At 43.0% G+C, this 13,794-nt stretch overlaps 1 protein-coding gene across 1 annotated transcript in view; it reads left to right on the top strand.

The window, feature by feature from the left end:
• The window catches only part of ANKMY2 (ankyrin repeat and MYND domain containing 2), a 30,240-nt gene extending 17,249 nt beyond the window's left edge, over positions 1–12,991 (top strand). Inside the window, exons 5-10 of the mRNA XM_063123629.1 lie at positions 50–210; positions 2,441–2,655; positions 4,702–4,837; positions 7,766–7,894; positions 8,880–9,021; positions 10,441–12,991. Coding sequence (XP_062979699.1) covers positions 50–210; positions 2,441–2,655; positions 4,702–4,837; positions 7,766–7,894; positions 8,880–9,021; positions 10,441–10,664 — 1,007 coding nt within the window. The 3' untranslated portion in view covers positions 10,665–12,991. The remainder of the gene's footprint in view (positions 1–49; positions 211–2,440; positions 2,656–4,701; positions 4,838–7,765; positions 7,895–8,879; positions 9,022–10,440) is intronic.
• Positions 12,992–13,794: the final 803 nt, after the last annotated feature.

Genomic DNA, 13,794 nt, shown 5'->3' with positions numbered 1-13,794 from the left:
TCGGGGCAGGGTTTCCCCTCACCATAAGGATACGCCATTCTCTTTTTAGGTCAACATGACTGTGTAACTGTTATCAACAACTTCTTTCCTCGGGAAAGGCTAGACTACTATACGAAACCACAAGGACTAGACAAAGAACCCAAACTGCCTGTGAGGTTAGCTGGGCCTCTGCATAAGATCATTACAACTACCAATTTGCATCCTGTTAAGGTATAGTATCCTCACACTGGCTTCTCTTCTTGGCATTATTATTTATTTATTTATTTATTTATTTATATAGCACCATCAATGTACATGGTGCTGTACAGATTACACAGTAAATAGCAAGACCCTGCCGCATAGGCTTACAATCTAATAAAGTTGTAGTAAACAATAAGGAGGGAAAGAGAATGCAAACAGGCACAGGGAAGTGTAAACAGGCACCGGGTAGGGTGAGGCTGACAGTATAGAGTCAGAACAAACTCAATATTTAAAAGCTATAGGGAAAAGAAAAGTTTTTAGCTGAGTTTTAAAAGCTGTGATTGAGTTTGTAGTTCTCAAGTGTTCTGGAAGAGCGTTCCAGGCGTAAGGGGCAGCAGAAGAAAAAGGACGAAGCCGAGTAAGGGAAGTAGAGGCCCTTGGGCAGGCGAGAAGCATGGCATCAGAGGAGCGGAGAGCACGAGCGGGGCGATAGTGTGAGATGAGAGAGGAGAGATAGGCAGGAGCTAGACCGTGAAGAGCTTTGAAGGTCAGCAGGAGAAGTTTATATTGGATTCTGGAGTGAATTGGAAGCCAATGAAGAGATTTCAGAAGTGGAGTGACATGGTCAGAGCGGCGGGCCAGGAAGATGATCTTGGCGGCAGAGTGGTGGACAGAAACCAGCGGACTGATGTGAGACGAAGAAAGGCCAGAGAAAAGAAGGTTGCAGTAGTCCAACCGAGAGATAACCAGTGCGTGAACGAGAGTCTTGGCAGAAGAGACAGACAAAAATGGTTGAATCCTGGCAATATTACTTGGCATATTGCCAAGTAACTTGAACCTTGCTGAATGAGGTCAATCCCCTAAGAGGAGGACATAACCTGTGGAGTGGGGTGAGGTGGCAAAATGTGGCCTGTAGCTAATTCATGATCCAGAGTTCCTTTTTTGACATTCTGTCTGTCCAGGCTCTGCTTCCAGTGGCTTTAGCACCTCATTTTAACACGGCAAGATATTTATGAAAATAGGCTCCACGTGAAAACATTTGAAAAGTTACCACATTGGGGAGGTTAACTGCTATGGCAACGCAGGCTTTGTTTTACAGAGGGATGTTTCACTGAGGCGTATAAATCTTAAGAAATGTTGGCTTCTTTCAGCCTGTAGATGGGTGTCTGTGTTTCTGCTAAACAAAATCTTATGAACACATTTATGAGAATGAAGAGCTCATATAGGTTTATGGGATACTCCTCTTAGCTATGGAATAGTTCCTATGAAGCCCTGTAGCTTCACAAAGGGCCTGGTTTTTGTCTGTGAGAAAACAATTTTCAGCTACTTGGTCAGAGATGAATTCATTTTGTATGATCATCACTTCTTGCCATCAGTATGCATGTACAGTGGCACTGAAATAGCTCAGCCACTTTAATTAAAACAACTTATTTCTTTATGGGGAAAAGATAAAGAGCAAGAAGTCCTATGATAATGAGCCTATTGCAGTTACCTACCGTATTTCTTCGATTGTAAGACGCCATCGAATCTAAGGCGCACACTAATTTCAGTGCCACCAACAGGGAAAAAAAGCTTTGATTCGAAGAAAAAATAAATTTCTCCAATCAGCCAGCAAAGCAATTTTATGGTACATACACGCAGCGGAGAGGGAGAGGAACAGGGAGCGAGCGAGACACAGACACACGCGCGCGCACCCACACGCATAGAGGCAGGTTACATGAATGGGAAGCAGGAACCAATCATCCCCTGCCTGGGAACGGACAGCCACACATGCATTCAAAAGCTGGTCTGCACCATTCACACGGACGGGAGGGGGTGGGCGGGTGAGCCCAACCAGCGCTGCTCAGGTGATTCTTCCGCTTCCCAGCTCCTTAACAGAGGCGAGGCCAAGCTCTTTGGAAGCTCGCTGGCCTGCCGGAGCTGGGGTCCCTCCCAGCCGGCTCCCGGCGGCAACGTTTGAGATGCTCCGAGACGTTGCCCCTCTCCCCCCCCCGCTTCTCTCTCCACTCCCTTCTCTCTCGCTCGCTCTTCACCCCCTACCCTCTTTCTCCGCCTGTTCCGCTGCAGACTCGACAAATGTAATTACTGTATTTCTTCGATTCTAAGGCGCCATCGAATCTAAGGCGCACCCAATTTTTAGAGCTGTTACTTTAGGGAAAAAAGTGTGTCTTAGAATCGAAGAAATACGGTATATTCCCTGTTTTAATCTATTCCCCTACTTGTTAGATATAACTATTTTGTTAATGTATCTTTCCTATAGATAGTGTTGCTAGTGAAAGAAAATCCTCTTCTGGCAGAAGTCGAAGCAATGCAGAAATGCTACAAAGTATTGGATCTGATTTGTGAGAAGTGCATGAAACAGAAAGATATGAATGAAGTCCTGGCAGTGAAAATGCACTATATTAGTTGCATTTTCCAGAAATGTATCCTTTTCCTTAAGGAGCGAGAGGATAAATTGGACGGATTACTCAAAAGGTATGGTCTGTCGATAAATGGCATTGAATCCATTCAAAATGGCATCTTATATCTTTATATCTAAGTAAAGAGAGGTTGCTTCTCTGTGCCATTGAAGTAGTTTTTTGTTTATATGTTTTTTAAAACATTTATATCCCACTCTGTAGCACAAGGATCTCAGGGCAGCGTACAGATAAAATCATACATATAAAATAGAATAAATATACAATTCTAAAACAAATTAAACCATTAATATGTTAAAACTAAAATGAAATTTTAAAACAGGACAGTGTGCAGGCTGGTGGATTTATCCATCAAAGGCTCTATCATACACGAGCTGGGCTGTCATACATTAGCTCTGCTGAGGGTACAGATCCTTGTTTTGAACGTTCTTGATCGAGTTGGAGTTCATTTCCCCTCACTGGGAGATCTTTAGGGGCCTTGGGGCAGCCTTGGTGCTCAGTTCCCTTTGAACAGCCCATGTCAGCTGCAGCTAGAGCAATGGGAGGGACAAAAAGGGCTCTTCCTCCTTTGAGGTGGGTAGGTATCCTGCATTCATAAACATTCCCCATCCATATACGTTAAGTCATGCCAAACAGGGAGGGATTCTGCTCATCTCTCTTCTGTCCTGTCTCCTCTTATTGACTCTCCCTCCCTGTTCCATTTGTCTGAGCTCTCATATCAGCCTGTCTGGGCTTGTTGGCAGGGCCAAGTAACCGCCTTGTTGTCAGCACGTGATGGCTACCTGCATGTTTCCCACGGCAAACCTATTCTCCTGGCTTTCTCCTGCCTTTGCAGTGGTGGGCAGAACTTGGTTTGCTTTTGAGATGGTCTCAAAGTGAAGAGCAACTGTATCAATCTGGCCTGGCAGAATATGTCTGGTTATGTGAATTCCATTGTAAATAATTGAAGGTAGTTGATGCCATTATAGCAGAAACAAACCACTTGTTGGTGTACAGCGACTAGGAAAAGAACCTTCTCAGTAGTGCCGCCATATCTGTGGAATTTGCACCCCACAGAGGGCATGTCTAGACAAGGGGGTGCAGGGGGAGTGTCTCACAATATGATGATCATGAGATCCTCCCCCTCAGTCTACATGCAGTGCGAGACGTCCCAGGAGGGCGGAGGACATCGCAGCTGCCATTTTGGATTTTTTTTTAATGAAGATGAGCGCTCAAATGAAAAAGTGAGTTTAAAAACCCCCGACCCCGCTCCCTTCCCTACCCCTGATGGGCACGGAGCTCCTGAAGAGCTGCGTGTCCCAGCTCCTCACAGTTACTCGCTAGGATCCCGGGACCACGGGGAAAACCGGGATTAAAGGGTAGGGCCATATCCCGGGAAAAGGGAAGGAACATCCCTCCCTGCTCCCAGGACCCCGTGTGCGTCTTGTGGACACACAGGGACGATTCCGGGGCGATGCTCGGGATATCGCCGCATCTAGACATGCCCTCAGTTTCCCCTGCTGCTATCTTATGTCTCTTTTACACCAGGAGAATACTGTTTTTAATATACCCAGGTCCTTTAACCATTTAGAGTGCAATGTTATGCAAGTTTACACAGAAAAAAGTCCCACAATTCCCTTCGTGCCCCAGTCAGCAATGCATAGGATTGCGTCCTTAACTGCCTAATCTGTGTAATAAGATTAGTTTGGGCCTGCTCTGCTCTTCATAGTAATCACGTGTTGTATTATTTTATTTAACCCTACTATAAGTTGCCCTGGAAGCTGATTTTAAATTGATAGGCGGGATATTAAGTAAAAGGCACTGCATTACAGTCGCCCATGGTTTTTGTGGTTGAAAAAGGAGATTCTCTTTTTATTTAGTTGAAGTATAGTTAACCTAAAGTTACAGTCCTGAAATACTTTATCGTTTTATATATTTTAAATTTCGCACACCAGGCGTTTCTGTGTTAGCAGCTTTTGTCTCTGTTATGCTGGAGGGATGCAGTGAGAACACGCTGCACCATAAGTAGGAAAGGAAGCCATATGGACTATAAACAAAGGAAGGGATTTGTCCAATAGCACTGGCATGACTTCCTTTCTCCTCATATTTGCTTTAATAATTTCAGCCTACTAAAAGGCAGAGATACAGATGGCTTTCCGTTATATCAAGAGAAGCTCATCAGAGAATGCATCCGAAAGTTTCCTTACTGTGAAGCAACCTTGCTCCAGCAACTTGTGAGAAGCATTGCTCCAGTTGAAATTGTGAGTTTCTCTGTTTGAATGTTTATTTTATTGACATAATACATCCCTTTCTCTGTGTGTTCTGCCCTTATTTGGCAAGTTGAAAAGTTATTTTGACCTGTTTTCAAAAACTGTGTTTCGTACAGCATAAAAAGAATTGAGTGTGAGTTGCCTCATATTTTGATAGGTATCCACAAATTCACTCTCTAGGGCAAGGGTAGACAACTTGTGGCCCTCTAGATGTTTTGGCCTACAACTCCCATGATACTTTACCATTGGCTATGCTAGCTAGGGTTGATGGGAGTTGTAGGCCAAAAAAAATATGCAAGCCACAAGTTGTCCAGTCTTGCTCTAGGGACTAGAGTCCACTGTACAGTGTGAGCTCTCCCACACTAGAGCCTTTCAAGAGGCAACTGGAGAGCCATGCTTTAAGGTGGAGTCCTGCACTGAGCGGGGGGTTGGACTCAGTGGCCTTATAGGCCCCTTCCAACTCTACTATTCTATGATTCAATGATTCTTAACTTGATATCCTTCTGAGGAGGTGTGATGTTTTACTGTTTGTTGCCAATTTAAATGATAAGTGCTATTTAAGAAGCATGTGCTGTGTGGACTGCAAATACAAGGTTGGTAAGTAGTTAAATCTAGTGAGAGAGAGTGGAGAGAATGTGAAGTGAATGCTGATAGGCTGGTGGTTCAAAGGTCTGGATTGGTTGTTAGTAGTGATGGGGAGGTGTTAAGGGAAGCAGTAGAATTGTGTGTGAGAGTGAGTGAGAGAGAGTTAGGGTCTGGTGAAGTTGGAGTTAGGGTCTGCTGAAAGTGTAGTGAGTTTTGTTGGTGAAAGTGTAGGAACAGTGACTTTTATTCTGGGAACAGAGTGATTGGGAGGAGAGAGTGTAGAATATGGGGTAGTGTAGGCAGGACTGCAAATGAAACTGTATGAAACAAACAAGCATTGAACCTGATGAAACCATAAGCTTTGTAACTGCATAACCTTACTTATTGTTAATTAAAGTTCTTTCTGTTTCATAAACTGGAGTAGTTTCTTGGAGTACCTGAGGTAGGGTACAGTGTTCAATGGTGGCAGCGGTGAAGGAGTAGGGAAAATATAGAGTGCCGGGATGGCTGCTGTGAAGCCAAAACGGGTCAGTGAGTCACAGAGCCAGGGTGCAGCATTCTGATGACCACCCCATAGTTGGGATCCTTTGATTTAATAAGAGAAATGAAGGAGGACCAAGAGGGTGGCATCACAAGAGGGGACGAGGAATTTCATGGACATATGAGCTTGCAGGCAAAGCATGTTCTTTCTCCTCTTCAAGTAGCATGAGACTGAAGATACCTTTGTCTCCTTGAAGCCTAGTGTGATTGGAGATCCCTTTTCCCTGAACATCTGACATGTGCAGATGTTTGGGAGAAAAAAGGAATCAGTGGCAAAAAGCCAACCCCAAACTTGTAGATCCTTGGGTTAAATTTTCCTTCCTAAAAAGGTTCTGTAATTCTACATATACTTACTAATTAGAAATTTATTGATGTTTCCCAACATTGTTGGTTTCCCTTACAGGCTTAGAGTTCTTTGACATTTTTAAATGAATGTCTGTTGTTGTTTATTCGTTCAGTCACTTCCGACTCTTCGTGACCTCGTGGACCAGCCCACGCCAGAGCTTTCTGTCGGCTGTCGCCACCCCTAGCTCCCGCAAGGTCAAGTCTGTCACCTCCAGAATATCATCCATCCATCTTGCCCTTGGTCGGCCCCTCTTCCTTTTGCCTTCCACTTTCCCTAGCATCAGCCTCTTCTCCAGGGTATCCTGTCTTCTCATTATGTGGCCAAAGTACTTCAGTTTTGCCTTTAATACCATTCCCTCAAGTGAGCAGTCTGACTTTATTTCCTGGAGTATGGACTGGTTGGATCTTCTTGCAGTCCAAGGCATTCTCAGAATTTTCCTCCTAGAATCAGGTCAGATTTTTTTGAAATATAAGTAAATAGTGCTTCAGTTTTGCACCTTTTTCTTTTCTCTCCAACCTCCCTTTCTTCCTTGAGACTCGTATTAAGTTTCCTATCTCTACACCACCACCACCACTCTCTTTAGTATCCATGTTCTCACTCTGCAACCATGTTGACACAGAACACTAAGCCAGGATTTATTTAGCTTTACTGTAGCTTGTTTGAACATCCAAATCCACTCTAGGCAAAAAACCATAGTTTATTTTTTGTCAAAAAAAATCCAATGTGAAACTATGGTTTGTTGGCTTATGAATGCAGGCTGGCTTTAATGCTGGCTGGCTTTAAGTGTGGCTGGACATTTCATTTGAACCCATAATCCTGGCCTTTTCCTGTTTTGTTTTGGCACCCCATCTCAGCCAAGCAACAGAGACACGAGGCAGGAACGGCTACGTGATTCAGCGCTGCTGAAGGCAAAATAAATAATTTTCAAAGGAAACAAAAGATTATGGATCTTTCTTCATGGATTGGTCCCCCCACTCCCCCAGCTCTGTTGCTGGGAAAATCTTACTTGTGACTCTTGCTGGAAACTTTCATGGCATTCATTTAATTAGGCTTATTTTTATTTCTTGTAAAGATAGTAAGCATCCTACCAATGTCCTCTGATAAGTTGCCTAATCCTTCACTGTATATTTTGTGGATAGATGGAAATCATCTTATTACAAGAATGTCATCACTAGTTCACTTCATGTTAAGCAAATATCTGAGAGTGGCAAAAGAATACCTGAGAGTGACAAAAGAATTTCCCTGCTTCTTCCCACCATATGCTAGGCTAAGGACTTGAATGCTGGGCTAAAGAGCAGCATAAAGTGCTGAAGTATACATTGAAGTTTAACAGACTTCCTTCTGAATCTGGGGTTTCAGTGTTATAATGTTCTAAATGGAGGAAGGGGAGGGTGCACGCCTATACTTCTGAAGTGACTTAATCAGTCTTTATTTTTATTTTTCCTCAGGGCTCTGATCCTACAGCATTCTCTGTACTTACACAAGCCATTACTGGCCAAGTGGGCTTTGTGGAGGCTGAATTTTGTACAACGTGTGGGGAAAAAGGTGCAGCCAAAAGATGTTCCGTATGCAAAATGGTAAGGATCTACAGGTAAATACCACTGATAGTTTGGGATCCTAGCAACCAATTCTGCTGTTATGGAACTATCACCTATCTGGAGAAGTTGCCAACATATAGAGAGCCAGTGTGGCGTAGCGGCTAAAGTATTGGACAGGGAGTTGGGAGATCTGGGTTCTAGTCCCCACTCAGCCATGAAAACCCACTGGGTGACTTTGGGCCAATCACAGCCTCTCAGCCTAACCTATCTCACAGGGTTGTTGTTGTGAGGATAAAATAGAGAGGAGGAGGAGGATTATGTATGCCGCTTTGGGTTCTTGGAGGTAAAAAGGCGGGATATAAATTCAATAATAAATAAAATAAATAACAGTATACGTTTACTGATGCCATATCTTTCTACATGAAAAAAACCTTTAGAACTCCTAAAGCAAAAGATGGAAACATGGTGCCTGACAACACAAATGCACCCCAGGACACCTTTCTTGGCATCTGCCAAGGTGTCCTACTCCTCCTACTTTTTTAAAAAAAATCAACTTAAAATTAGCACGTTTTATTACCAGTAGCTGGAATTGCTGTGAAATAGGCTTCTGTTGGTGCTGACAACTGAGAGTTCAGAGGAGTTATTGAGTGTGTTTGGGCTCAGACCGCACCTCTGCCTTTCGATAAGTCTTTCGTGCAGGTTACTTGTCCTTTGCTACGCCTGCTATGGTAGCCGTTTTGTGGTGTTCAAGACAGTTTCTCAAATTGCCAAATGTGCCTATGGCCCCAAAAGGTTGCCCACCCCTGCTCTAAAGTAAAAATGAGGGTATAGCTGCTATCTATTCAGTTGCCAATTGCATGAGCAAATGGAAAAGAAACTGCTCATTGTTAAAATAAACCAGTTATTACAAAGTTCTAATTTTCCATACTGAAGTGAAAGGACGCATCCTCTACCCTGGGTGATTCAAATATAGATGAATTAAATATTGCATATCAAGGCAATGCCGTGCTTTGTTCATTCTCAGGTGATCTACTGTGATCAGAACTGCCAGAAAATGCACTGGTTTACACACAAGAAAGCATGCAAGACACTGAAGGATGCCCATGAGAAGCAGGAGTTGGAAGCTGCCAAAGAAAAAAAGCAACAAGAAAGAAAGCAAAAGAGAGGTTGAGATGCGTTGTTATTACGGTAGCATTCATGATCATGTCCCCCATTTGTGTAGAGGAGGAACCTTCAAAAAGGCATTTGTAATCATGCATTGCCTGGTCTCTTCTGTTTCTTTTAACGTTGGTTGTACTCTAAACAACAGCACACCCATGTAGTCTTTGTCGAACTCCACCTGCCTACTCCCATGCCAGATAGGAAACAACTTTTGAAACAAACAGGGCTTTCAAAAAACAATTTGTGGTATGTCATGTTGATTTTTGGATCCTGGTCTTGATGCTAACATGTTTGTCCAGTGGGTATGTGCTTATTATTGCCCTTTCAAAGCTCTAAATGGCTTGGGGCCGGGATACCTAAAGACATGTTTCCACCTACGAAGTCCTGCCCAGATACTAAGCTTATCTGGAGAAGCACCCTTGCATGTCCTGCTCGTATCAACCACAGATTCAGTGGAAAGTATGGGAGGACACTCTCGGTTGCAGGACCCACCCTTTGGAACTCCCTGCTTCAGGAGACCCTCTTGGCATTCCAATGTCACTTGAAAACTTCTTTGTTTTCGGCAAGCCTTTGGCGGAATGACGGATGGCCTTGCTAGCCGATGCTTTCTTTTATAGTTCTTGGTTTTGCTTTATTGCTTTTAGTAAGTTCTCCCTTCTCCCAGCTTTTCATATTAGCTGCCCGAGTGATTTATTTATTTATTTATTTATTTATTTATTTATTTATTTATTTATTTATTACATTTTTATACCGCCCAATAGCCGAAGCTCTCTGGGCGGTTCACAAAAATTAAAACCACAATAAAACACCCAACAGGTTAAAAACACAAGAGTTAAAAACTCTTGCTTGAAGAGTGATTCAACCTTTGAACTGGAGAGGCAAACTATAAGTGATAACCCTCCCATTCCAATTTATACATGTGAATTCCTAGCTAGATTAAGACTAAGATGAACAAACAGGTGTCATGCTATACATGCAGTTGTTAACACATACAAAGCCCTTATGTTGTCCCAGTTGGTTAACAGTCAATAGCACCAGTCATTCCTAGAGTCAGTTCCTCTTTCCAGTGATATGACTGGGTCCATTCACACATTTCATGCCCGCCTCCTTTTGTTCTCTTCCTCGAGTAACCATCCACTTACCTGAGCTGCTGCTGCCTCAGAGGGCCGGGGCCAGATGTTGCTCTGCTTATATCAGAATTTTATTAACACACAGCTGCTTTCTGAGTCTTCCAGTGAAATTACAGTTTCATTCATTCTTTGAGCCATTTTAACTTGTATTCTTGATGGCTTCATTACAAATACTCCCAAAATAGCTTCCAATGCTAGTGTTAGTTTCTGAGATAATGGTGCCCATGTTCTATGCTTTGTTCAGCATTGTAACTTACATAATCCTCATGGTGTGCGTTGTTTTCCCTCCCATAGAGGCAGCACAAGCAGCAGAACCTACTTTAACAAGTGAAGAACAGTTGATCTCTGAAGCCGGAGATAATAAGGAAGTGGAACTAAAATGTGCGGGAGACAGCACTGAAGAGATGATTTCTAACGAGGAGACATCTGCACCAGCTCCTCAAGCTGACAAAGTCCTTGAAGGAGAGACCCAATTAGCAGACATAGTTATTGAAAAAGCACAAGAGTCTGAGGAGTAAACACTGTTTTCTAGATCGCAGTGTCATGAAACATGCAGTCAATGGCTTATGGTTATAATGCTCACTTCGGCGTTTTATAATCCAGCATATGTCAATTTACTTGTCCGGTGTAACAACGTCACACCATCCTAGATTGTGAGGACAAGAGATAAACCATCTGGTTAAAATTATAATAGCATACCCATCTGTTTGTGTACCTACACAAAGCATAGCTGCTTTACAAACATCTGTTGAAAATACAGCCACTGGCTAGCAAAATGAAAAGCTTTTAATTTATCTGTCTAAATTAAAAATGCCATTCAACTTCTGTATCAGTGGGGGTGGGGGAAAGCACTGTCTGTTGAGAAGGTGGAAAAAGTGTCGGGAGAGGTGGGGGGGCTACCACTTGCCTGCTTGACCCTTGCCCATCCTGACTAATTAAATCAGCCAGGATGGGTCTGTGGGCAGATGCCTAAGGGGCGCAATTAATATGTCCTTGCAGGAGGAGGATGTTCCCTCTTGCTTGAAGGAAGTAGTAATAAGACCTTCATTAAAGAAACCTTTCCTTGATCCAAGAGATCTGGGAAGCTGCAGGACAGTCTCAAACACTCTATTCTTTGCTGAGGTGATTGAGAAGACAGTGGCCTCATGACTTCCAGATGCATTTGGATGATACTGATTATCTGGACCCATTGCAATTGGGCTTTTGGGCAGGCTAGGGGAATGGGTCTGCTTTTGTGGATGATCTGTGCCAGGCCTACTAATTCTTCTGGACCTCTTGGCAGCTTTTGATGCCACTGACCATGGTATCCTTCTGGTCTGCCTTACAGACCTGGGCCTTGGGGACATTGTATTGCTGTGGTTTCGGTCCCTCCTGTCAGTTCGTGTCCAGAAGGTAGTGTTGGTGAACTACTGTTCAGCATCATGGCCATTAGTCTACATGTGGCATCAGCCAAGCTTCTGTTCTGTCCCTTGTGATTAACATCTACATGAAACTGCTGTGAGAAATCATCTGGGGCTATAGAGTGAGGTGTCATCCATATGCTGATGATGCTCAGCTCTATTGCTCTTTATTATCTGGTCCCAAGGAAGCAGTAGACACCTTGAACATGGCCTATGTTGGATAATGGGCTGGATATGGGTGAACAAGCTGACATTAAATCCAGAAAAGACATAGGTGCTGTTTGTCAACGGAATGCCTAGCTCGGGAATTGGATTTTAATCTGTTTTGAATGGGGTCGTGCTCTTCCCTGAAAGATCCTACACTGATCTAGCAGCAGTTATCTGTGTCTTTGTGACATCACAGTTAGACTATTTACAGTGTATTCAGTGCAGGGCATATCCTTGAAGCGTATCCAGAAGCTTCAACTGGTGCAAAATCCGGTAACAAGATTGCTAACCAGTGTGCAGTTTTGTAATCAATTACCCCAGTGCTGATCAATCTGCCAATTGTTTTCCAGGATCAGTTCAAAGTGTCTCAACCTTTAAAGCTCTAAGTGTCTTAGGGCCTGGCTATCTGATGGACTGCCTATTTGGGTATGAACCTGCTTGATTATTAAGATCAGCAAAAGAGACCCGTTTTGAAGACATCCTTGTCAGGCATGTGGGAAAGGCTTTACTCCTGGGTTGCTCCTAAACTTTGGAACACACTCCCTTTGGAGTTGCAACTAGTTCCCAGTCCTCTGCATTCAGGAAGAAAGGTCAAGATACATCTTTTTAACTTGGCTTTTTAAAATTTTAAAATTTAAATTAGCTCTGCCCGCTCTTCCTGCTGTATCAGGACTGCAGCTTCTCCTTACCGCCGTGTGTCTTCACAGTCAGCAGCTTCGATAGATAACACCATCAGATCAAGCGCTGTTTGTAGAATGTTCCCCAACAGTGGGGGAGAGAAATGCAGAGGAGTCCGACAACTCCGAGCTGAACAATTAAACAAATTCCAGAGGCTAGCTTTCCTCATGTAAAAAAGCACTAATAACAGTGCCAAGATAAAATCGAACTTCAACCGATAGGGTAAAAGAATAAATAAATTAAGATAAAAAGAGTAAAATTAGGCGAGCTACCAAACTACGTGTGTGCTGCCTCGCCCAACCGGAACCGGAACTCCGCTTTTTAAAATTGATATATTTTTAAGGTCATTTAATGCTTTACTATGTTTTTATCTGATTGTGGTTTTTATTTTCTGAAATCTTTGTAAACCTCCCTGATTGGCTTCAGAAAGGTAGTATAGAAATAACCAATCATTAATCTGTTGGATCATATCCGATGTGACACTTCCTGGGTCTTCAGCTAGATTTTGAAGATGGTTTTTTTCTTCTTGTCTGTTTACATTAAACGATGCTGTCAATCCATGCTGGCTTAACTTTCTTGAACTATCTCTTTCTATTGGGATTGGTTTAGGGATCACAGTTATAGAACATAATTTGTCAATGCAAGTAATATGGCTTAATTTTGTAAAAGCTCTTCCTGTCGTCTTCCTCCCTCTTTTAAAATATTGAACCAACCTTTAGTACAGACATTTATATTCTATCCTTTCACAAATTTATAAGTCAACATCCTTGCATGATTCAATTCTACTTTGGAACAACCAGTCATTTTTGTTGCCAATACTATATATTTCTTTGGCGAAATCTGAAATTTGGGGCAACAATTTTGTGCGCAAGCTTTAGAAAAGAGCATTAAACTTAGATAATATATTTTATCGCTTGAAACAGCCTCCTTGCAATACTGTACATTAAGGGTGCAATCCTAGGGAGTTGACACTGGAGCAAATGAGAGTCTCCGAGATCAGAGGTTTCTCATTCTGTGCCCAGTTTATTTATTTATTGCATTTGTATCCCAACTTTTTTCCTCCAGGGAACCCAAGGTGGTGTACATAAACCTCCTCCTCTCCATTTTATCCTCACAACAATCCTGTGAGGTGGGTTGGGCTGAGAGTTTGTAACTGGCCCAAGGTCACCCAGTGGGTTTCCATGGCTGAGTGGGGACTAGAACCTGGATCTCCTGACTCCCAGTCCAACATTTTAGCCACTATACCACAGTTGTTCTCTTGCCGGCAGGGCAGAAGCTACTGAGGCTTTTAAATTTCCCATCCTTTTTTGCAGTACTTTACTCTAGACAGACCTCTGCTCCCATCTAGCTGGGTCATGCTGGT

The sequence above is a fragment of the Elgaria multicarinata genome, chromosome 1, assembly GCF_023053635.1.
Source record: "Elgaria multicarinata webbii isolate HBS135686 ecotype San Diego chromosome 1, rElgMul1.1.pri, whole genome shotgun sequence".
Classification (NCBI taxonomy): Eukaryota; Metazoa; Chordata; class Lepidosauria; order Squamata; family Anguidae; genus Elgaria; species Elgaria multicarinata.
The sequence above is the reverse complement of the archived record's forward strand: the minus strand, read 5'-3'. Positions and strand labels throughout refer to the sequence as shown.